At 38.5% G+C, this 25,004-nt stretch overlaps 1 protein-coding gene across 1 annotated transcript in view; it reads right to left on the reverse strand.

Annotated features, from left to right (window-relative positions):
* hip1rb (huntingtin interacting protein 1 related b) overlaps positions 1–25,004 on the reverse strand; it is a 72,590-nt gene that overhangs the window by 31,336 nt on the left and 16,250 nt on the right. The window contains 6 exon segments of the mRNA XM_020938307.2: positions 2,944–3,005; positions 6,704–6,780; positions 6,854–6,934; positions 8,613–8,669; positions 8,749–8,891; positions 11,266–11,329. Coding sequence (XP_020793966.2) covers positions 2,944–3,005; positions 6,704–6,780; positions 6,854–6,934; positions 8,613–8,669; positions 8,749–8,891; positions 11,266–11,329 — 484 coding nt within the window.

The raw sequence follows: 25,004 nt of genomic DNA on the forward strand, positions 1-25,004 counted from the left end.
CCTGGACTTGTGTTTTTTTTCTTTCACACATGTTTAACACACAAAGCCTGCACACTTAAGCTTCTTCTTTCAAACAGAAAACACCCTGTTCCACCTTGTGATGTCATGTGCTAATCCATGAAGTGCTTCACAGTGTTTTAATCCCCATACACTTTCACTAGAATCACTTGGATCATTTCAGATGTGTTGGAAAAGCTCACTTTCTACATGAAGTAGTTCAAAGTTCAGTTCACAAATTTCAAAATGATCATAGTTCATAATTGTTTAGAGTTAACAGTTCATTCATAGTACCAAAAAAAGAACTAGTTCATTGATCTTTTTTTTTTTTTAATACGTTGCTGCGAGCGATTATTTTTCAATATCACACCAAAGCGCATACAGAACCACAGACAGCAATGATTTGATCAGTTTTAACAATGAAACTATGTGTTAGATTTCATCTTCATATTAAATTTTGAATCCTCATCCAACCAGGGTTCACGTGAGCATTTAGGGAAGAGCATTTCCCCAGTGTTTGTGTTCAGTCACACGAGGAGCAGCTGCAGCTTTCACTCCTACCCTCCGTCTTGTTTCGATGACGCATGCAGCGATGCGACGCTGGGGGCGAGCGTTGTTGCCAGATTGAATGTTTTTCCGCTAAATATTGTGGGCTCTTTATGGTGTGTTCAGATGGGTTCACGCCTGGAACCCTAAAGAAATGTGGCACCCTATTGAACCAAGTTAAATAGAAGCTCATGCAGTTCACAGACTCCAGAATGAACGCGCTCACAGTTCATTCATCAGACAGGAATACAGTGTGTTCAGATTACCTTCCGCCAAAATATGAACGGGTTCATTGAACAATAATTTCAGCTCTGGAATCTGCGATCTCTACTGAACAAACGGTAAAAAGAGTTCACATAAAAACTACTGCTTCATGACATCACAAGGTAGAACAGAGCATTTTGGGTGTTGGAGATGCAGACAGACTAAAAACGCAAGATTACTCCAACATGTGTGAATGAAACATAACTCCAGGTTTGTTTGTGAGAAGGTAACAGCATTGTAACAACTTAAAGATTGTATAGAGGATTTTTTTAAGGGAAGTGAAATACAGCGACAGTCCTTTTTCAAATGTTGTGCATGTGTGACACCACCTCCCTCCTCCACAGCTCCGTCAGTACAAACACCTCCTCCCGTCTCCTTACTCTAGAACTCACGTTTGTTTACATCCAGTGTGTGTTCAGAATTACTGTTGAATCACCTCAGTTTGTTTTCGCTCCTTTTCCCCTTCTCTTCTTCTTTCAGGGACCTCAAAAACAAACTTTGTGCGAAATGCGAGGAAGCGACAGTTTGAAAAAGCCTCTAAGAACCGCTGCATAAACCACATAATCCCCACGCACCGGTGAATCAGTTACACTAGAAACATAGGGAGTTTTATTGACAACCTAACAGCCAATAGAAAATGAGGGAGCTTCGTTATCTATTGGCTGATGTTTATCTGGCCTCACTACATCCACAGTTGATAGATTTTCATTCTTTTTTTTTGGTCATCATAATTACAAGGCTGCTGCATCTCTGTAATGGTATTTTAATCTTTCACTGACAATTTGAAACAAAACAAAAATCTCCATACAACCTTTACAACTCATATATAGGATCTTTAAAATCTAACTTGAGTAACAGAAATTCAGACAGAACAGTGCTTCCAGTTAGCTTCACCCCTACAGGGAATGTTGATGACCTCAGCTGCAAAGTATCAATAAGTGACAATGAGGTGATGTTTAATTTCTTTCATTACAGTTTTTGTTCACATGACGCAGACTCTGGCCACTCCAGCCCTCAGAGCAGCACACGAGCAGAGAACAGGAAGTGAGCTTAATTCTCAGATTGCCGGCATTTCCTCACCATTTAGCTCTAATTAAAGGCTCACAACGCAATTTAAAGTGCAGATGCCATGATGCTACTCTGACATGTCGATATTTAAATACTGACGTCTAATTGTTGGAGTAGCGGCATAAATAGGGTGACCAAACATATGTTTTTCCCCGACATGTCAGTTTTTTGTGTCCTGTCCTGGCCGTCTGGTTTTTTTTTAATAAAGTGATGGAAATGTCCGGGTTTTTATTTCCTTTCTTTGGGCCATTCAATTGAGTGTGTCTCGTAGTTCTCTGTGCATCAGAAGGAGCGAGCAGACACAGTCGGTCAGTCTGAAATATACTGAAGCACAAATGCGCATTTAACAATGACTTGTACAAGAAATTCTCCGTGTTCTCTCTGTTTTCAGTCGAGAAAAGTGGGAGGCCATGTGCACAGGTTGTGAGGTGAGACTAGCTCAATGTCGAGGCTCCACCCCCCACCCCCAGTAAGATGTCCGGGTTTTCACAAACGGAAATATGGTCACCCTAGGCATAAACATTATTTTCCAAGCGTCCCACTACTTTGACTTTTTATTTTTCATTGTCGGGGGAGTGGCACTTTACTATTTTTCAAACATTCCGCTTTTCAGACATAAATAATATTAATGCAACGCTCTTGATCAGAGAATACATGGGCCACAGAGGAGATCAGACAGAGGGAGAATCATCACTGTGATCACCGTGGGAAACAGTCATGCATTTTAAAAAAGAGCATAGACCAGCCTTTGGGAAAATATCTCATCTAAAACAGAGGCTGCATGGGCTTTTGTGCTTCAGTTATTTCATCATGTAGACGATCTGCGGATAACACCATACAAATATGTATGTATATATGCCGAAATAACTTAATATCGAAATAACAATACTAAAAAGTGTCGTTACAGTGGCACATCTAAACAGAGACGTCGGATGTGGGAATAGGCAGCGGACCCCGTGGCCGGTCTACTGTGGGCTAACCCAGTTCGTGGCTTGGCCCAACTCTGAGCGCATGAATAGATAATGACAGGTGCTGTGTGGTGGCTCCTGTTACTGTGGAGTTTTTCACCTGTCTCCGCCAGGCGCAGCTCCCCGTCCATGTAATCGAACACCTCCACAGTGAGCTGGAACCTGAGGGCCACAGAAACACGCCTTTGTTAGCATAATGAGCCATGAGAATTCAAACTGTAAAGTAGGACAAATTTAGACATACATGTGGGAAAATATTCATATTATTGTTATGAGAAGTCAGTCAATAGTGCAGCAATACTCAGTGGTGCAAAGTAACAAAGTACACAATAAAAGTACTTAAAAAAACCTAACACGTAGCATATTTATATCACTATGTTACATTTGATTGTTTTGAAAATGCTTTATGTTTTATAAGTTTCTCCTTATAAGTCTCCCTCCCTTTGCTCTCTGCACTAAGTCTCTCCCCCTCCTGAGCACTATCCCAACACAATCAGCTGAATCTTGCTAATGAAACAACTGCACATCACATCAGGTTTGTCAAGTTGCTGTGTACAGTTGTATCATGTTCTGTATATTTATGGAGAGTTGCCGGGTGGGATCATGGGAGATGTAGACTTGTGGGAGGAGCCTTGTACAGAATCTTAGTGCTAACTGTAAGAACAGTTAGGATAGGGTCCAGGAGAAATTGTTAAAATACTCAAAACGTGCATGAATGACACTGAAAACCTCTTCAGTCATGTTTACTAGGCTGGTCCATCAACACATGGGAAAAATCAAGTTTCAGATCATCTCGATTAGAACCTGCATTAAGTTTAAGCATAAAAAGATAATTTATTAAGAAATATTGAAGAAAAGGGAGATGTTTTAGAAGTTGCTCAAGCTGCATGAAGTTTCCTGGAAATTGACTCGTTTTGTGTTTTCAGCAGTGCTGGGCACTTTACTTTGAAAAAGTAAATAGTTATATTTACTTCTCCAAAAAAGTAACTGAGTTAGTAACTGAGATAATCTACTATAAAAGTAACTAGTTCAAGGTGAAAATGCTTTACAACAAGGAACCACTCACCCATTCAACCATTCACACACACACACACACACACACACCAGCGTCCACACACACCAGGGGCGAGGTGGGTTAAGAACACAACGACAGCATTCATTCGTGGGAGGTGGAATCACACCACCAAACGCTCTGAACTCTCAACCAATGATGTTTATGTCAAGAGTGGGAATCAAACCGCCAACCTTCGGATCAGTGGAGAAACGCTTTACCATCTGAGCTACTGCCGCCTGAGACAGGCCTGATGATGCAGACTTTCAGAAGCTGCTCAAACTGTGCTTTCCAATCTGGAATCTGATGTCTGGACAATACACCCTAATTTAAGTTATTTATTGAATCTTATAGACATACAGCAACACAAAATACAGGCATTATTATAAGTTCTTGTAAAAATATCTTAGCTTCTTTCATTCTTTCTTTCTTAAGGTTCATATGTACGGTATTTGGAAAGAACTATATAAAAGAATGCTTTTAAGATTGTACCAAGTGCATCTGGACAATACACATGAAGAGCTTCACTGTAGAAAATGGAAGTGAATTAAAGTAATTTTAGTAACACAAGGTCATTAAATGTACTACCTACAAATAACAATAACAAGGGCTTTTTCAGCAATAACATCTCCATGGCTAAAAGCATTTGAAGGACCCTCCATCTCGGTCTTTGCTGTTTGTGTATTGTTCTTTTCTGGTCTGAGAGGTTTGTTGTTTTTCCTGGTATCTGCTTTTATTTATAAATATATTTATACACTACCGTTCAAAAGTTTGGGGTCACTTAGAAATATCCTTATTTTTGAAGGAAAAGCACAGTTTTTTTCAATGAAGATAACTTTAAACTAATCAGAAATACACTCTATACATTGCTAATGTGGTAAATGACTATTCTAGTTGCACATGTCTGGTTTTTGGTGTAATATCCACATAGGTGTATAGAGGCTCATTTCCAGCAACTGTCACTCCAGTGTTTTAATGGTACAATGTGTTTGCTCACTGCGTCAAAAGGCCAATGGATGATTAGAAAACCCTTGTGCAATCCTCACCCTCACCCTAAACCCCACTGAGCTGTTGTGGGAGCAGCTTGAGCGTATGGTACACAAGAAGTGTCCATCCAGCCAATCCAACTTGTGGGAGGTGCTTCTAGAAGTGTGGGGAGAAATTCTCCAGATGACCTCAACAAATGAACAACTAGAATGCTAAAGGTCTGCAATGCTGTAATTGCTGTAAATGGAGAATTCTTTGACGAAAGCAAAATTTGAAGGAAAAAAAAAATTATTTCAAATACAAATCAATATTTCTAAACTTGTCAATGTCTTGACTATATTTTCTACTCATTTTACAACTCATGGTGGTAAATAAGTGACTTCTCATGGAAAACACAAAATTGTCAAACTTTTGAACGGTAGTGTGTGTATATATATATAATATATAATATATATAATAATATATATAATATTACATAATATTACATAATATATGTATATATATATATATATATATATATATATATATATATATATATATATATATATATATATATTATATGGATTTAAGAGCAAGGAAAGCATTTTTCTGACAGTTTAAAGATACATTTAACATAATAAAGGTGTTTTATTTTTATTTGTCTAATCAGAATTATTGTGCAATTATTGTCCCTTGTTTACAGTAGGTCACAGAACTGGAATTACCTCTGCACATGTCAGGGCCTGCTGCTGGTCCAACCAGGAAGGAAAACGATCAACTTTAACGAAATTAAAAACTGGACTAAAACTACATTTTGCAGTAGATACTTTTTACTTTTACTCCATTTGAGAGCAGGTATTTGTAATTTTTACTCAACTGGTTTTGGGAAATGGACTGAAAAGTAAAAGGTACTTGTCATGTGATGTGCGGGGTTATTTTTAGCACGTTCATGGCAACACCCAGACAACAGGTTTGAGGTCACGTCTTGGCTTTGAGCAAAAAAACAAAAATATACACAGAAAATACAATAGAATCAATCTATATTACTACATTTAACATTTTTAGAGTAAAAATGTATTTCATACAGATTTGGAGAACTGTTTTACATTTTAAACAGGTATTTCCATATTTCTTTTCATGTGATATTTTTACTCGAGTACTTGTATAACAAAATTGAGTTATCTCCATGGAGATGTTATTACTTTGCCTGAAATGTTCCATAGTACTGTACAGAATTAAATGTATTCTTATTATCATATATCTACTTAATTATAGATGTTTTGATCAAAAATACACTGAAAATGTGTATTCTTAGACTGAGCGGAGTCATCTCTCCACAGATCTACTTTGTCTCCATGGTGACAGGCATACAGGTTAAACTACACATTTCATTAAAATGTAGTTAACATAATCATATTTAATATAATATTTAGAATCTTGCCCAGTCTTTTTTACTTTTGTAATATTGGTGAGGTTTATAATGTTACTTCTTGGTTCATTGAGGTAATTCCATGTTACCTAGCAACCATAATGTAAACAAGATCCAAAAATAACCAAAATTACACAATAGTTATGATCACAGTAATTAAAATAAATGACAACACATTTATTTTGTTAACTGTCTAAAAAGTCCTTCCTTGTGCATTAATCTTCTCTGCATTTTGGACAGTGTTGATGACATAGGAAGAGGGATTCTGTTTTAGAACTCGCCACTACTTCTGCTGCTTATGTTATTATTGTCTAGCACATAATGTAGCTTTAAAATGGTGTGTTTTAGCGTGTGTCAAACCCATGGGGCGTCATGCATTTCCTGTTGTATACTGAAGTGTGTCGGGTTACATACACGTTGTTGATATCAGTCCCTGCGGCGCGCTCCAGGCCATCGTCTGTGATCTCCAGGTTGGGGGGGATGGTGTTGTGCTGTGGTCACAGAGGGACAGTTAGAACACTCAGGTGAGGTCAGTCATTAAGCAGATGTAACACGAGGACTTGCCTTTGTGTGGAACTCCATTTTGGTACACAGCAGTTTGGTGTAGAGGTGCACCAGTTGGCCATATTTGTCATGAAGATGGGCCTGGACACAAAATGGAAAAGCTTATTTAAAACTTAAATATCTGTACTAATAATTTCATCATTTTATGAGAAGGTGCACTGTTTAAATATTCTGGTGAAGGGTCCACTGCCTGCTGTCTGTATTGCATGTATGTATTGCACTTCTCTATTAAATGACAAAGGAAATTCAATTTGTCAACTGGACAAATGTTTATTTGTCATGGATTCTATCTGGACGAGTGAGGGATTTTACACACATCTCTATTAAATCTATTCAGCATTTATTCAATTACAGGTGTTTTTATTATCAAAATAAACAAAAAAAAGCATTCTTGTTGTGAGTGGGTCGCTTTTCCACAGATCTGACCTGTTACTTGGCTTGGTAATGCCACCAGCTCATACAGACACGTTTTTTGTCACACTGTATTGTAGTCAGTCTCCATTCACTCCACACTCTGTGGTCTAAAGCTACTATTGTAGCTATAGCTGCCCTGGGACAGGCAGATTTATACAAGGCTGCCAATCTGTGCCATCAGCCCCTTTGACCACCACGAACACTCACACACCACATTCATACTAAGCAATGTGGGTGACGTGTAAGTGTCTTGCCTAAGGACACAATGGCCACATTTAGATGTTTTTTAATTCCGAATGAAATGTTCTGAACTAAATAGTTCTGAATTAAAATATTCTTCTTCGAGTTTATATGGACATAATAATTCTGAATTGAAGTTTACTTGGAAAACATGTTAAATTGCCTTTATTCAATTCCGCTCAACGTCTGGGGTGAGGAAGGTTCTGATTGGACAGAGACACCAACGTATTTATGTCGACAGGAAGAAAACACACACTTCAGCTGCCATTAGCTTTTCTGTCATCTTGGTTTGTCATTACACCACAGACACAAACATGATCCAAACTTTTTTTTTAGAGTCGTTCAAATGATAATTGCGCATCAGCTGGAGAATTGTCTCATCACGCTTTACGTCTGTCAGCTGAGGAGGAGAAGGAAGGAAGAAGACAAAGTGAGTGTGAGTCTGCTCTACCTCAGCCCACTCCCACATCCGCTCACAAATCCAAAGAGACGTGGATGAAAGTCCGAAGACAGGACTGGTGGAGGGATCGTCGGGATCAATGCATCAGAAAGGCGACACAATGAACATGCGCCGAAGCACCCACATTATTTTAACAAGAATAAATGTTTACCTGATCGAGGAATAAATCAATTTGGCTTTAAAATCGGAATAAACCACCCATTTACTTTGAAATTAAGTTTAATTCCAAATAATCATTTTCATTAGGAATTAAGCGTTTACATGGTCTTTTTAAAGAGGAATACATTTTTATTCAGTATTAAATTACTTTTATTCAGAATTAAACCTCTAATGTAAACATGGCCCATGTCTGATGTTGGTTCAAGTGGGAATTAAGCAATAACATTTTCATAGAGACAAGCAGGTGACAAACCCTTGACCAGAATTTATGGAGTGCTCCCTAAAGGTTTAAAATGGTTTGTGTGGTTGTTTTATTTCCTTGAGGTCACTGTGATATTAGCCTGGCAGATATTACTGGGAAATACACATGCCCCAAGCTTCTCTACCATGAAATGACATCACCCAGTAATGACTGCCTGGTTACTTTGTCCATAACAGGACTTCTTACAGAGTTTCACGTGTATAAAGGACATTGAGAGGACTTACCCACATTTTCCCCACATCCACCAGACTGCTGTGGTGTCTCATACAGTCTTGTAAAACCTTGTAAACAGAAGAGAGTGAGACAGACACGCAGACACATGGACACAGAGGTGATAAACATGCGGGAGTCTGCTCTTACATTGCGGTGTCCGTCCCTGAGCACTTTGTGGAGCACGTGGCAGAACTTCCAGCTGAGGACAGAGCTGCTGGCCAGGGGGAAGCCCAGAGAGTACGACCAGAAGGTGTAGGCGCCCTTCTCTCTGTGTGTGCCCAGGATGATGCCTGTGTGCTGGGTTAAGGAAGCACCACCAGAGACCAGCCAAGTAACAGTATCACATGAAGACCGGACTGTGGTGTCATTGTCAAACTGTGTAATGTGTAATCATTCCCTATTGACACTTACAGTCACATCACGCTTGAGCTGTTCTACGTGTATCTATATTGGCAGATTGTTTATCAGTTACCATGGTGACATAGTGCACACATCAGCACACTGACAAAACATTTTCTCATGAAAACATACCAAATGGATTGCTAAATCACTCATTACATGCACGGATGACATATACAACCGCTTTAGGCAAGATCTGGATGAGGGAACAATATAAAATAGAAAAAGTTCTTTATCTGCACTGCTGATCTTAATAAATTAAATAAAAATAAATGAACCATCGAATGTACCCAACTGTGCACTGTGAGATGATTCTATTTTGTAGGTACTCACTACTACTAGCTAAAATCATTTAAAAGTAAAAAAATGATTTTTTTTTGTTTGTTTTGGTTGAAAATATACCATATCAATGTCCAGACACTGAAGCTCATGTCTGCATTGTCCAGGTATAGTTCTCTCTCTGTGTGTGTGTGTGTGTGTGTGTGTGTATATATATATACACACATACACACACATACACACATCTACCACCTGTAATTGCATGAATGTAAAGTCGAGCTGTTTAATGCCACACTGTGGAACATTCCAGGCAGAGTAATGACATATCCATAGAAACAAGCAGGTTACATAGCGTAGACTTTACACTTTATGCAGCACTGTCCAGTTGTAGTTAAATTTTAAATGCTTTCTTTTAATCTCTCTCTATTTCTACTTTTTCCACAATATCTCTCCATTGTTCACCACACAGACTGTGTCCTTCTAACGGTGCTATAAATAACCAATATAAGATTCCTGCTTATTTCCCAGTACCACTGTAAGAGTCTTGGGTTACTCATATCTGCATAAATGTGTGATAAAACATTTTTTTTTTTTTTTTTTTTTACAAAAAAAGGAGGTTTAAGCAGTAATTTAGCTCCCAGCCTTGTTTCCAGTCATTTTGTGACATGTGCAGTACTCGGCTCCAGAGTCGACTTGGGCTTGGTTCCGTATCCAGAAATGTTGGTCCTAGGGATGTTAATAATCTGGCAAAGTTTCATGCTTGTACCATAAAAGTGAATAATTGGGCACTTTTTTGGTCCTTAACAGCTCCACTACATTCCAAAATATAAAATGCATTTGTGTACACTTTTGTCCAGTTGGCAAATTAATTTCTCCTTTGACGTGGATTCTACCTGGACAACTGAGGGATTTTATTTTTATTTGTGTACAAACTTTTAAAGGGTCCATTGATATAGGCCTCGACTGTTACCAACCGTCATTTGCTGAGCTGCATTTGCCAAAACAACACAGGGTGTCCCAGAAAATGTGACATAATTTCACAGGCCAATAATTTTGGCAATTGTTGTTGAAATAACCTCAAATTTTCATAGAATGCACAGAAACCGATCATGATTTTATATTGAATGTTTTACTTTTGTTCTGTTTTCAGGTTGAGCTGTTCACTTCCAAAGAGAAGTCATTTTGTGTCCTGGAATCTGCTCACACACATATGTGATCCTTTAGTCCTGCATAAGATCCTTCCTCTTTACATTTTTGATACTAACTCCAAATTAGTTTGCCAGTTGGTGAATTTTTTTCAAATTTTACATTGAAGGCACGCTGTAGATTCCAAGAGACAAAATGACTTCTCTTTGGGAATGAACGGCTCAACCTGAAAGCAGAACAAAAATAAAACATTAAATATAAAATCTTGATCTGTTTCTATACATTCTGTGAAAATTTAAAGTTATTTCAACAAGAACTGCCAACATTATTGGCCTGTGAAATTATGTCAGTTTTTTGGGACACCCTGAATATAATGTAAACAAAAGTGCCCTGGAACAACCTGACAAGATCTTCGGTCAATAAGGTAAATGGTAAAATGGTCAATGGTCACATTTTTATACAGCACTTGTCCACCTTCAAGGCTCTCAAAGTGCTTTACAACAAAGAACCACCCAGCCAGACACTAGGGGCGAGGTGGGTCAAGTGTCTTTCCCAAGGACACAATGACAGCATTTATCTGTGAGAGTGGGATTCAAACCACCAACCTTCAGATCAGTGGACAAACCCTCTTACCAGCTGAGCTACACTGCTACACGACTGTTATATACATGTTTCTCTGACAGAACAGTTTAGCATTGAGCCTCTTATAATCTCCAGCAGACAGGTTTCATCAGCAGGCAGCCGTCTTGTGCTCACATGCTCAGTGTTCAGTGTCACCATGGCGCCTCCTGATGACATCATGCAGGGGTTTATCAGACTTATCTCGTGAGTAAAGGATACGGCGTGCATGCTTCTCTTTGACCGGCGTCTCTGTGGAGTTGATGGCTTTGCTGATACTGCTGAGCTGAAACACACAGAGGGGAGGGGACACGGGTTACACATGGAGCCAAGGACGACGTCATTTTAACATTTTAGTATCGCAGTTATTGTGAGAGAAAAGAAGATGACAGAGAATCAGACTTTCTGCACAGTAAGTTGCACAGTTCTAGCTGTTTGTTACACCTCAACTTTACTAAAAAGGTATTAGACTTTTATCGCTGGGTTTCAGATGACATCCCAGCGTTCTATAGGCCTATGGATCATTCCACACCATTTCAACAAATGGCCCACGCACTTCGATCTCAAAAAATTTTGAAAACTTTACCAAATAGTCCCTTACTATCATGTACCAAACTTGTGAAATTTTAGTCATTTTTGATCAATACTTTTTAAGTTACAGCTCATTTAGTGAGGGGAGTATGTGTCCATTTTCGGGCCCAAAATGCACGTCATTTTTTCTCGGCCGTTTTCACAGGTCGATATCTCTGTAAGTATCACACATAGAGGGCTGAAATTTTGTAGACTTGTACTCCTCTACTCTGTGTTCAAATAACATCTATCCAAACTTTGGTATCCCAACTCATTGTCATTTTATATTAAAAAAATTTTTCATTTTCATGGCCTACCATTTTTAGCCCCTTTTTAAACCTACTTGTAGGTGTCAGAGACCCTTCAATTTTTTTGAGAATCAAGATATGTACTAGGACTGTAAAACAAAATCACCAAATGTTGAAAATTTGAAATAGATTATGTGTGAGGGTTCTGTTAAAAACAAGAAAATGCAACATGGTCCGATTTTCACATGTCATTTATGGCATGTGGGTAGTGATAAAAACATTTTGAATATTTTTTTCCTGAAAGACCAGAAAAAGACCTTTCATATGGTACCAAACATATGTATTTTATAAAGCTCCTGAAATGGCATGGAAAGACTTCTATATACATTGTAATACAGTGAGTTCTTGAGTTTAGTCAGTAATTGAAAACGCTTCAATATTTCATGGCAAAGTACAATATAATGTATAATAATCTGGCCCTTGTCCCCCATTTCACAATAGGATGGTCTCACAATAATATCGTAGACCATCACAGTATATCGAATTACAGGTCTCTTTGCTTTAATTAAGAGTTATGGTGCAGCAATAGCTAAAAAAAACTGACAGAACTACATAGACCATGATCCTTTGCTCCATTTCAGAGCAGACTACATGAAGAAATAATTGTTCTAAGCACTTTTAAATCTTACTTCTTTGGGTTAAGTCTGTTTAAGAGAAAAAAGTAATGTATTCACAGCTAGCCTCCACAAAATATCGCAATAAATATCGTACCATGAGCGATATATCGTGGAAATATGGATCTGGATATGTGGATATGGTTACATCATCACATTCTAAAATCTGAAAACTCCCAGTGGGGCATTAACTACAAACACATAATATCTTTAGATCACCATGTTACCTTTTATTGTTTTCAAAATGCTATATTCACCAAAAACAATATATAAGTGTATAAGTTTCACTTTTATTTTGCTTTCTTTGATAAGCCACACCCCCTTCAGAGCGCTAACATATTACAGCTCTCTAATGAACATACTGCCCATCACATCAGGTTTGTGAAGTTGTAGTGTAGTGTTTTGTATCCTGCTTGTATTCAGTGTAGAAACATGGATTCAAATAGAGTCCAAGAGAGAGCTTCATTTATGATGAGGAAATGTTCTAACAAGGTAAAAAGCTCCAAAAGTTGATTTTGCATAATACATGATTGTTATTTTTCAGATATTGTGACCTGAATAATATCAATTATAGAGTAGCCTAATAATTAGAGCAGGTTATCATTAAGAAGTTGGCAATATGATACAGTACATACCACAGTACATACGCCACAATATGATACGGTTTTCAATACAGTACGATTCAATAGTATATTTCAAATCTATTCGATACGGTTCAGTAAAAAAAAACAACTAAATAATACTAAAAGTTTTTATTAATCCACAAAGTTCATAAGAAAAACACCCATTTTACTGAAGACAGTGAAAATGTCAAATGTGTCGCATAAACAAGTGAACTTTCTACAAACAAGAAACAAAACTGTAGCTCTTTCACAAAATAATTTAGTAAAATATACAAAAAAATACTCTTGAGGATATATCAATACAGCAGCCCACGATATTAATGCCTTATCATCAAATTAAACGATACCATATATTGATATTTCAATATTTCTGCACACCCCTACTAATAATAATCATCATCAGTACACAGAGCTCCAGGGCTGCGCTTGTACTCAGCTGTGTGGTAGTATTTATTTACTTGAGTAACTTTTTAAAGAAATTGTACAGCTCATTCATTTTTTTATTGATCCTTTTGATCCTTTTTGTATGTTTGATTTTATGAACTATAACATCAACCTGCCCAGGGACGACAGGTGGAAATTAGTACTGTCTCATAAATAAATAAACTAAACTAAGCCTAAAACTTAAACTTAAAGTAAACCTTAAACTGAACAAAACTAAACTAAACCTAAACTTAAATCAAAACCTAAACTTAAACCAAAACTAAACTAAACTAACCCTAAACCTTAAACTTAAACTAAACTAAACCTTAAACTAAACTAAACCTAAACCTTAAACTAAACTAAACCTTAACTTAAACTAAAACTAAAACTTAAACTAAACTAAACTAAATTAAACTTTAAACTTAAACTAAACTAAAACTTAAACTAAACCTTAAACTAAACCTTAAACTTAAACTAAACTAAACTTTAAACTTAAACTAAACTAAAACTTAAACTAAACTAAACCTTAAACTAAACTAAACCTTAAACCTAAACTAAACCTTAAACTTAAACTAAACCTTGAACTAAACTAAAACTTAAACTAAACCTTAAACTTAAACTAAACTAAATTAAACTAAACTAAATTAAACTTTAAACTTAAACTAAAACTTAAACTAAACTAAACCTTAAACTTAAACTAAACCTTGAACTTAAACTAAACCTTGAACTTAAACTAAACTAAATTAAACTAAACTAAATTAAACTTTAAACTTAAACTAAAACTAAACTAAACTAAAACTTAAACTAAACTAAAACTTAAACTAAACTAAAACTTAAACTAAACTAAACCTTAAACTTAAATTAAACCTTAAATGTAAACTAAACCTTAAACTTAAATTAAACTAAACTAAATGTGGTTTTGGTATTTTCAGTGTTTTGTTCTTAGAATTACATCAACTTCCAATTTGTAAATCACATTCAGAGACTAAACTAAACCTTAAACTAAACTAAACTAAACTAAAACTTAAACTAAACTAAAGTAAACTTTAAACTTAAGTTGAACCTTAAACTTAAATTAAACCCTAAACTTAAACTAAACTAAACGAGGTTTTGGTATTTTCAGTGTTTTGTTCTTAGAACTACATCAACTTCCAATTTTTAAAATCACATTCAGAGTGTGTATAAATGGATATAGTCAACACACTAGTCGCCGCATGAGCACGACAGTGAACACGGCTGCAAAGTGGTTTCTTCGAGCTCTGGTTGCAATTCAGTTTGTATTGAAAAACCGTCGCTCCTCTCTCTGTACCTGCTGCTGTGAGCCTCGTCATTTTGGTCTTAAAATATTCGTATTAACCCGCTCTATATGATCCTGCAGGTTTTTACTTCACTTTTCTGACCCTATATTAAGACATGAACATTATTAACAGAGCAATTTTCTCCAAGGCTGCTCACGACTCCTGGTCTCAGGTTGCAGTTTAGGCGTTATAACTGCTAGCCTCGCTGAGCTTCATTAGGTTGCTGCTGAACGCTATGGGTGACGTCACACTCCCTTTGTCCACTTCTATTACATGGTTTATGATCACGTTACGTCCAGACTTAGTTACTTAGTTACAATTACTCTTACTTAATCAGTTTTCTCAGGGAGTTTCCCCACAGACTTTTTTACTCTTAGGTAAGGCTGTGCGATTAATTGAATTTCGGTTGTGATTTCTATTTGTGTGTCTCCAAACTCATATAATCTAGTTGAAATGATTAAAGCTTATCAAAGTTTTAGGATTTTTTAAAGTAGAGTATATTTAAATATTTTATTTGATTTGATTTTTTAAATATAGAGATTGTAGAACAGCTGGATATAAAGTTTATTTTGGATACATTTAAGTTTTTCTTTTTTTCATGTTCAAAGTTTATTTTATTCATTTTATGTACTATACAAAACTGCTCTAAAAGGGACATATTTGTATCTTATATTTATTTTCAATTTGAAAGTTTTGCGTAAATTATCAGTAACAAAGTGTTTTGGGGTTTTTTTTGAGAGAGAAATTCTGACAAAATGCATATAATTAAAAAATAATAATCTGAATAATCGTGATGATGATTTTTTCCATAATCGAGCAGCCCTACTCTTAAGTGAGTTATTTTCTTGCGCTACTACTTTGTTCTTCTACTTGAGTAATATTCTTCTGAAGTGCAGTTATTCTTACTTGAGTACAGTTTTTGGCCACCCTGCCCACCTGCGCTTGTGTTCACAACAGCAGCAGTCAGTCACGAGGAGCGCGGCTTAGACTCAGATAAAGATATCTCTGGACTGTTCTGGGGCAGATAAGATCGGTTCATACTTAAAGAAACAAGAGAAACATTTACTTGCTTTGAACTAGTACCCTTCATTCAGATGTAAATAACAGATGACACAATATTTCACTGCATACAAGCGATTTGGGCTGAAAGGTTCATAGAAATCTCCATTAGATCTTATCAAACTGATGCTGCAAATCAGAATTCTATTAGACGTAATCATGTATAAAACTACTACTGCTATCCCTGTAGTTTAGACGTCTTTAGATATGGCATTCGTAGTCCACCAAATCTAATCACTATCTCAAAGCCTGAAATGCATGAAATGAAGGTTTAATAATAAGACTGGAGACTGGAGCGAGCTTCACCCGTGAACACATAATCATCATCTATCGGGCATAGGGGGATAAAAAAAAATGGCCATAGCGATCAACAAGATATTATTTTAAATTGTTCAAAGTTGTCAAACCTGAACCTGAAACCCATGAATAAATACCACCGTAATGAATGAATGAATGAAAACCACTGTATAATGATGTTCCCTCGTCAAAAACATGCCTGAAGAGGTTTTTAGAGTCATCCATGCATGTTTGAGTAATCTAGCATCAAAAACAAAAGGGAAATTTAAAATACATGCAAATACATCGGTTTGGCGAATATAGAATTTCCAATACAATAAAAGGTAACATGATGATCTAAATATGTCATGTGTTAGCAGTAAAATACCCCATAGAAGTCAAACTCACAGTTCTCTCCCAAATCTCCAGACATCTCTCCATGCCTCCTCCTCTCCTTTCTGTTGTTGTCTATACAAAACCTTATACCGTATTTTCCGGGCTATTAGTTGCTCTGGATTATAAGGCGCACTGTCATTAAATGGTCTATGGCAGAGTGACGAACTGACTCAATGTAAAAGCAAAAGTTTTCAGAGGCGATAAAAGCAGACGGCCCCAACTTGAATACATTCTTGAAGACGTGGACACCTGCGGCTTATAGACAGGTGCGGCCTATACTGTATATGTACCCTTTTTTTACTTTTAAAATTTAGTTGATGCAGCTTAAATTCAGATCCGCTCAATAGTCCAAACATTACGGTACACTGACTTATAAAGTTGTAACAATAACCAAAATTTCGTGATATAATATTGCCAAAAGTCTCACAATAAAATCGTGGGCCATCACAAGACATCGAATCACATTGTTTTGGTGCAGCAACAGCTAAAAAACAGAGGGAACTGCATAGACCATGATCCTTTGCTGTTGTCAGTGCAGACTACGTGAAGAAATAACACTTTTAAATCTTAATTCTTTATATTATAACAATACCAAAGTCTTTTAAAAGGAAAAAGTAGCATATTCACAATTTAGTTCGTCTCCACAAATATCACAATAAATATCGTACAGTAAGATGCATATTGTGAAAATATCATAGTGAGAGATTTGGATATCGTTACATATGATGGAACAATCATTTTGGGGTCAGTATTTATCATGGGTACTTTAACCTTATAAAAGTGTGTTATTTTTCAGTGCTTGCTTTGAGATTTGAGCAGTAGAAAGTTGAATTATTACACATTATTGATACAAACTAATTACTTAAAGGTGCATATGTAACATCTCGGTTAGGGGTCCGACACCTTCTTATTTCTCTGGATATGTCACTGCTCTGCCTGGAATGTTCCACAGTATGATTTTAAACATATCTCCTTCACATTTATCAAATTACAGGCGGTTTTATTGCTCAAAAGTATGTAGAAAACCAAGGTTCCTCTGAAACATCACCCACACGTCCCCGCACACAGAGGGGCTTCAGAGGCCGAGCGGGGCCCCCCTCTTCCCCGCTGCTCCAGGCTGTGACGCGCACTGGACTGGGCTGTGGAGGAGCGCGGGGACAATGGGGGGTTTGTTGGGGGAGGAGGCCCGCGGGGGACACAGAAGACGAGGGGACGGGGCGGGGTAGGGGGGCCCTGGCACGCCGAGACTGGCACAGAACAGAGGCCCGGGCAGATGGTCACTGGGCAGGGACGAGGAGCCAGGCCGCAGGGGGAGGGGGCAGAGACACGAGCCAGGACCCGGGAGGAGCGAGGAAGAGGAGGAGGAGGAGGAGAGCTGTCAGGCTGAGCACCGAGGAGAGGAATATGACTGTCAAAAGATGCTGCGCTGCGGGGCGGACATGATGACTAAAGCTTCGAAAAAGTCTAGAAAATTGACCAAAAATAGAACAATTATGCAGTGTTTACGCATAGTAACTAAGGCTGCATTCAACTAAACAAATGGTTGACAGTGGCGTTGGAAGAAGGTCTAAAAAAACCAGAACAACTTTACAGATGAAGACACATTTTACTAGTACTTCTAACTGAAAGGGCAGATTAGACAGTCCAATGGCTCTTAAAACTCCAGCTAACTCACACCTCCCTGCTCATAATCCAAACAAAATAAATAGGTGACTAATAAAATCATTTGGTTGACTCCCTAAATTCTCGGCATTTGGTCTGCGGGTGGAGTTTAGTGACTTAAAAATCAACATTTGCAGCATAAGAACCGGCACAAAAAGAGTCTGGTTTTGGTAGAACTGTGTTTGTGGGAAAATTGTGCAACAGATGCATCGACAGAAAGTCAAAGAAAAGCTGCTTGTGTTTGTGGGACTATTTTAGCACTAAATTTACTTTGTCTTGTCAAAAGGTTTAGACTTGGCAGCTCAGAGGAACAGGAAAACACTGACTGAAAGTGGGTTGCCATGGTTGCAATAGAAAGTTAAGTTCGGCCCCTGGATGAGATGCCGAGTTTTTTTTTGTGTGTGACTTGACTGTCAGTCAGTTGGTGATTTTCAAATTCTGGAATGATCCTGTCATACTCTCAAATGCAAGCAAGAGACCGTTTTCCATTTCACTTTCCCTACTGTATTTTCTTTTAAAATGTAGTTGGATGTGGCTTATACTCAGGTGCACTCAATAGTATGGAAATAATGGTATACTGACTTACAGGGATGTAACAATAACCGAAATATCGTGGTATCATATCGCCAAAAGTCTCACAATAATATCATAGACTAGGGCTGGGCGATATGGAGCAAAAACTATATCTCAATATATGTTGATTTATCTCGATATACAATATATAGCTCGATATGTGTACAGGAAAAATAACCCTCTAAAACTACTGCAAAAACAAATCTGCCAAATTCCACAATGTGTTTTTTACTGAAGTGCAAGAGGTCGGCAGTTCATGTAGGAACAAAGTGCTTCTGCCACATTTAAGATTACAAAAAATCCCTGATTATATAAATATGAGCTCCTTTAGCAGAGGAAGCTTGGGAGGTTCCTTATTTTAACAGACACATGTTCGTCACTAGCGTCAGGAGCTGTGAGGTTTCCCACAATCCACTGCAGATCAAACCAAACGTTTCCAAACATTATTGTACAAATTACACTGCAGCAGATTATTCATTAAAATCTTCTGCATAAATAAACTTTACATGACTAAACTTTACAACATTTAAACATAACGACTTTAGAGCCACATCAGCCAGTTTGACATTATAATGTGTTTAAAGCAGATTTGCCACAAGTGTTTACGTTTTACAGAAACAAAACTTAAAACCACATGGCTCATTTGCATAAACAGCTCGCTCCTTGTGCCGCTGATGCAGTTTAATTTCTTTCAGAGGATGTGCTGTTGATGGTCTTTTCTGTAAATGGTGGAAAAGGTTTGTGGTGCTAGAACAGGGGTAGGCAGGGGTGTGGCTCTTTAGCACTCCTCTAGTGGCTCCCTGTAGCTTTTTCAAAAATTAGTGAAAATGGAAAAGGAATGTTTTTTTTGGTTGTTGTTTTAATATGGTTTCTTTAGGTTTAAAACCCTCGTTCATCTCTAGTCATGGATCTGATCCATCAGCTGTGTGTGCAAATGCAAACACATGAAAAGTGTTTCAGCAGAACAAATAGATGAGCTGAAACGGGGGTGGTGTCCGGTGCCTCCACCTGAGAAGCGCTTTCCCCCCCAAAAAAACAAACAAAAAAACACATGCACAGACGGACGCTCAGAACAACATATAACAAACCAAACGGGATTCGCGCTTCTATCCGGATGCTTTGCACCATCTCGGAACCAGCCGCGGTCGAGTGCGGAGGACCGGAGCAGCCCGCCCAGACCTGTGGTCCACAGAACATTCTCACTTTTCCCACACAGAACCAGCGCACAGACGACTGCACTGAAGCACTCGGACCCAGTCCTTTGTGCGCTGGTCTTACTCGCCCCCGTCTGGAACCAGGACATGGAGGACGAAGCCTCTGGACCATCTGACCAACACTGGACCCCCAGCCCCGTCTTGAGGAGCTGTGCGCTGACTGCTCCCAGGTGTTTGGCGCTGCTGCCCGAGCTGATGTGCGGTGAGTTGCGTACAAAGTTCTACATGCTGCTGTTTTCTGAGTGCTCCTATGCACGATCAGAAGAAATACGACTGCTGCTCTGAATGCTTCCATCGTCGGTCGCACTTTCAGCGTGCCAGCTCCTAAAACTCCGTTTATCTCAGTTTACACGCAAACGTGAAACCGGAGTTTTCCAAAATCTCCACTCTAGCCAGAGTTTTTAGAAAGATTTGTTTTCAGAGGTGAATTCGCCGTTTGCGTGTAAACGATGTGTACAAACGAAGGGAAATGTCTCAGTTTTTAAAAATAAACGTGTATGTGTAAACGGGGCCTAAATGACAAAGGAATAAACACTAACCACCTGATTTCAGTGGCTACAGACGGAGCACCGAGTATGAGCAGGTCGCAAAAGGGGTTTGTGTCATCATGAATGCTCATTTTGTATTTGTAGCTGAGTAATTTTAATAGTCGGCTTATATAGCCAATAGACTGACAGCCTGTGTTGCCTTCATATTAGTCTTATAAAAGGCTTTTAATTTTTTGCCGCTCCAGGCAGGTATGGTTTTTGTTTTTTTGGGCCAATATGGCTCTTTGAACATTTTGGGTTGCCGACCCCTGTACTAGAAGCTTTTCATTGGCAATAACTTTCTGCATTCATGGCAATAGTGAGGAATGAATGAGACACAAGCAGCAAAATCAGGGAGGCAGGGCCGCGCACAGAGAAGACAAACGAAGCGGCGAGATCAAAATTGAATATAAATATTATATCGATATATACGATATATCAGAATCCATATGGAGTTTAAAAAATATATTGAAAAATTAAAAATATCGAGATATCGCCCACCCCTAACATAGACCATCACAAGATATCGAATCACATTGTTTTAGTGGAGCACCAGCTAAAAAGCAGAGGGAACTACATAGACCATGATCCTTTCCTTAAATCTTCATTCTTCATATTATAACAGTACCAAAGCTTTTAAAAGGAAAAAGTAGCATATTCACGATTTCGTACCATGAGATGTATACCGTGAAAATATCATACCCAGAGTTTTGGATATTTGATATTTGGATATATGAAATCTGCAAATGTACATTTACAAATATTAAAGCTGATATAATGAGAAACACAGCATTATGTGACTTGTAAACCTCCTCAGCCATAGTACCAAAGTAACAGGCGTGTACAGAGAGCAGAGAACGTCACACTGGACTGCAGCCTCCAGACGCACTACAGACAAAACATCTGCTCCTCACTTGTGTATCTTGTGCAATAGCTCCAACAGAGGCACATATCTCTTGTTTAGTCCTGAAGCTGGCACAGGTCTGGCACCAGGGCGGGGGCAGGACAAAGGGGCAGGACTTTCACCACAAACACACACACACACACACACACTACATCACTCTGGTATGCTCCTGATAAGTGCACAGGGACATGTGAAACAAGCAGAGTTTCAGAGCAGGTCACAGATCAGAGTTTAAGACTGGGCTATTTTGATCAAACGTGAATGAGTCGATTTTGTTCCGAGTCTCTCTCTCTCTCGGTTGTAATAGAATTTATGATCGTTGACACTTTATATACTCAAAGCTGGCAAATCACAGAGCTGAAAGATAGTAATTGCTATTTGAATGAACACAATTAGGAAATCACAAATGCTGCAATTTATAAACTAGCATCAGTCCTTCCACAAACAACAAAATCTCCTTATTCTGTCTTATCAGAATCTGAAAAATTGCAATTATTTTTCCCCAAATTGTTCGGTCCTACCCACAGACTGTATAAAGAAGTGGACTAATGAAATGTGACACCCACAGCGTTCAACTCCAGTCAAATGAAGCTCACTGAGGCTGCAGTTATAGGAGCAAATTTGGAGCCAAGTTTTGGGATTTATTTATGGATAAAATTGGGAAATAAAACACCAGGATCATGTAGAACAGGTTGATAGGAACATTTTAAGACCAAAATAACGAAGCTCACTGCTGCAGGTATAAAGAGAGGGGTGACAATATTCCAATGTGAAGTGAATTGGAGCCGAAAGTGCCCCCATTTTCTATTTCTGATACATATATAGATCAACACCATTCTAAATAAAGCAGCAAGATAAATCTTAATTGGATAGAAATAAAAAAATAAATAAAATGACCATGTTTTCCTTCACAAATCAAATCTAAAATACAGTATACATCAGCATAAAACACTGCTGACTAGGGATGTAACAATAACTGAACTCAGCTCAAATGTCTCACAATAATATGGTGGATCATCACAATATATCAAATTACAAGTTCCTTTGCTTAAATACATGCTTTTATCAGTGGTGGCCCATCAGGACCTGCAAGTTCTTCTCTAAAAAAATCTCTGAATCACAGACTGATGTTAATTATATTATTATTAAATAATTCCAAATTGTCTGTCCGCTTCCTTACAGAGCTTTTCCGATGGTGGTGCTTCCACACATGCAATTTCATATTAAAGCAGTTGACCAATCACATTTCAGCCGTCACTTGTTGCAGAGTCAAAGTCAAAGAAATGTCCCTGAGGCCTTCACAATCCGTTCTGCAGGCCCTCAAACACAAAATAAATGTCCATGAAACTGTTGCTTCAACCAATCAGATTTTGAGTTGGTGTCACCAGGACCTTTAGCGGCGAACGATGTCACCGGATTCACACCCGCTGATGGGACAGTCAGAGAATGAACCAGCCAAAGCTGCAAACTGTATATGTGTAACTGTATATGACACCAGGTCTACACCAGGACTACACCAGGTCTACACCAGGTCTACACCAGGTCTAAACCAGGACTACACGAGGACTACACCAGGACTACACCAGGACTACACCACCAGGACTACACCAGAGGTCTACACCAGGTCTACACCAGGACTACACACCAGGACTACACCAGGACTACGCGAGGTCTACACCAGGTCTACACCAGGACTACACCAGGACTACACGAGGTCTAAACCAGGACTACACCAGGTCTACACCAGGTCTACACCAGGTCTACACCAGGACTACACAAGGTCTAAACCAGGTCTACACCAGGTCTACACCAGGACTACACCAGGTCTACACCAGGTCTACACCAGGTCTACACCAGGACTACACCAGGACTACACCAGGACTACACCAGGACTACACCAGGACTACACCAGGACTACACCAGGTCTACACCAGGACTACACCAGGACTACACCAGGACTACACCAGGACTACACCAGGACTACACCAGGACTACACCAGGACTACACCAGGACTACACCAGGTCTAAACCAGGACTACACCAGGTCTACACCAGGTCTACACCAGGTCTAATCTTGGACTTGAGAGAAAGTGCTAGAGAGAACCCCTGAAACAACGGAGCAGGGTGTCCGCAAAGAGCGATTGGGTGACAGCTGCACTGAGCCCCGTCACCCGACAGTCTACGCGGGTGCACCTTCAGGCCAGTCCCGACAAACAGTCCTGGTTTAGTTCTGGTTTAGCACCCAAGCGCTCCTCACTTCTTGTCCGTGCACAGAATCTCCACTGCTCTTCATTCTGTGTTTCTGTAGAATAAGATGCTTTTATAACCATAAAATAGTTCTTGAGGAGTGGATTGTTTCAGACGGAGCACTACTGAAGGCCCAGGTGTGAAATGCACGCTCCGCCACTGGCTTTTATAGTAGCAACAGCTTACGAACATTGGAAACTACATATCCCATGATTCATTTCAGTGCATGAACATGAAGAAATATGTTTTTGACTTGAATTCTTGGGATTATGATGGAAATAATTCACACCAAAATTTGTCAAGGTATTTTAAAAGCAACAGTGTCCTATCAACAATATAAGCCTCTTCAAAATATCGCAATAAATATCGTACCGTGAGATGCATATCGTGAAAATATCGTACAGAGAGATTTGAATGTCGTTACATAACTACCGCTGACCCTGTATTAGAGCTGTACAAACATGTTCTGAAATGTGATTCTTGTCAGTTTTGATGTCAGTTTTTTTTTTGTCAATTCTCCTGGACTTGTTTAAAATGTCAACTCTGAATAGAAATCTATTATTAAAACACAAATAACAAATTTAATCACAATGCTTATAAGAAAAATCCAATCCCAAATCATTCAAGCCCCAATTCTCAAACTGTTCAAGAAAGGTCAAATTTTGTTTTTGTTTTACTGTTTTTTTTTTTCCTCAGAGTATTGATACCTGTTCATATAACTATCCAATTTCATTTTTTTTTTTTTTTCAATTTGGCAGTTTGAGCGCGGTCCCTGTCGTCCACAGAGCTCCTCACCTTGTCATCCTTGCTCTTGAGGAGAGTGTCCATGCTGGAGAGCGGGTGCAGCAGACTGGAGCTGACCCGGAGAGAGCAGCACACCTTAAAGCGCCTCTTATCAGCTTAATTCAACACTGCGCAAGGTCACTCTGCGGTTAACATATGCCAAAAACAAGCGCCAATAAAAAACTTAACACGCCGCTTTGTAGGTATTTTGTATTTAACTACGACGTGTGTGTAATCACTGTTTACATTCTGCTCACTGAAAACCACAAAATGACTGATCGAAAATGACTTTGAGGGCTGATTTTTTTTTATATGTCTTACCCCAGTACAGATATCTTGTATAAGTCGCTATTGAGGTCAAAATAAGTCCAATTATAAAGTGGTGTAGTGAGAATTAGGAAGTGCCCGTTAGCATGCTAGTTGTTGTTATTCTTACCATGGTGGCAAAACTTTAATCAGGTCTTTGAGAGTTGTGAAAAGAGCT

Source organism: Boleophthalmus pectinirostris, unplaced genomic scaffold (assembly GCF_026225935.1).
Source record: "Boleophthalmus pectinirostris isolate CB_2022bp ecotype Guang Dong unplaced genomic scaffold, ASM2622593v1 HiC_scaffold_4, whole genome shotgun sequence".
Lineage (NCBI taxonomy): Eukaryota > Metazoa > Chordata > Actinopteri > Gobiiformes > Gobiidae > Boleophthalmus > Boleophthalmus pectinirostris.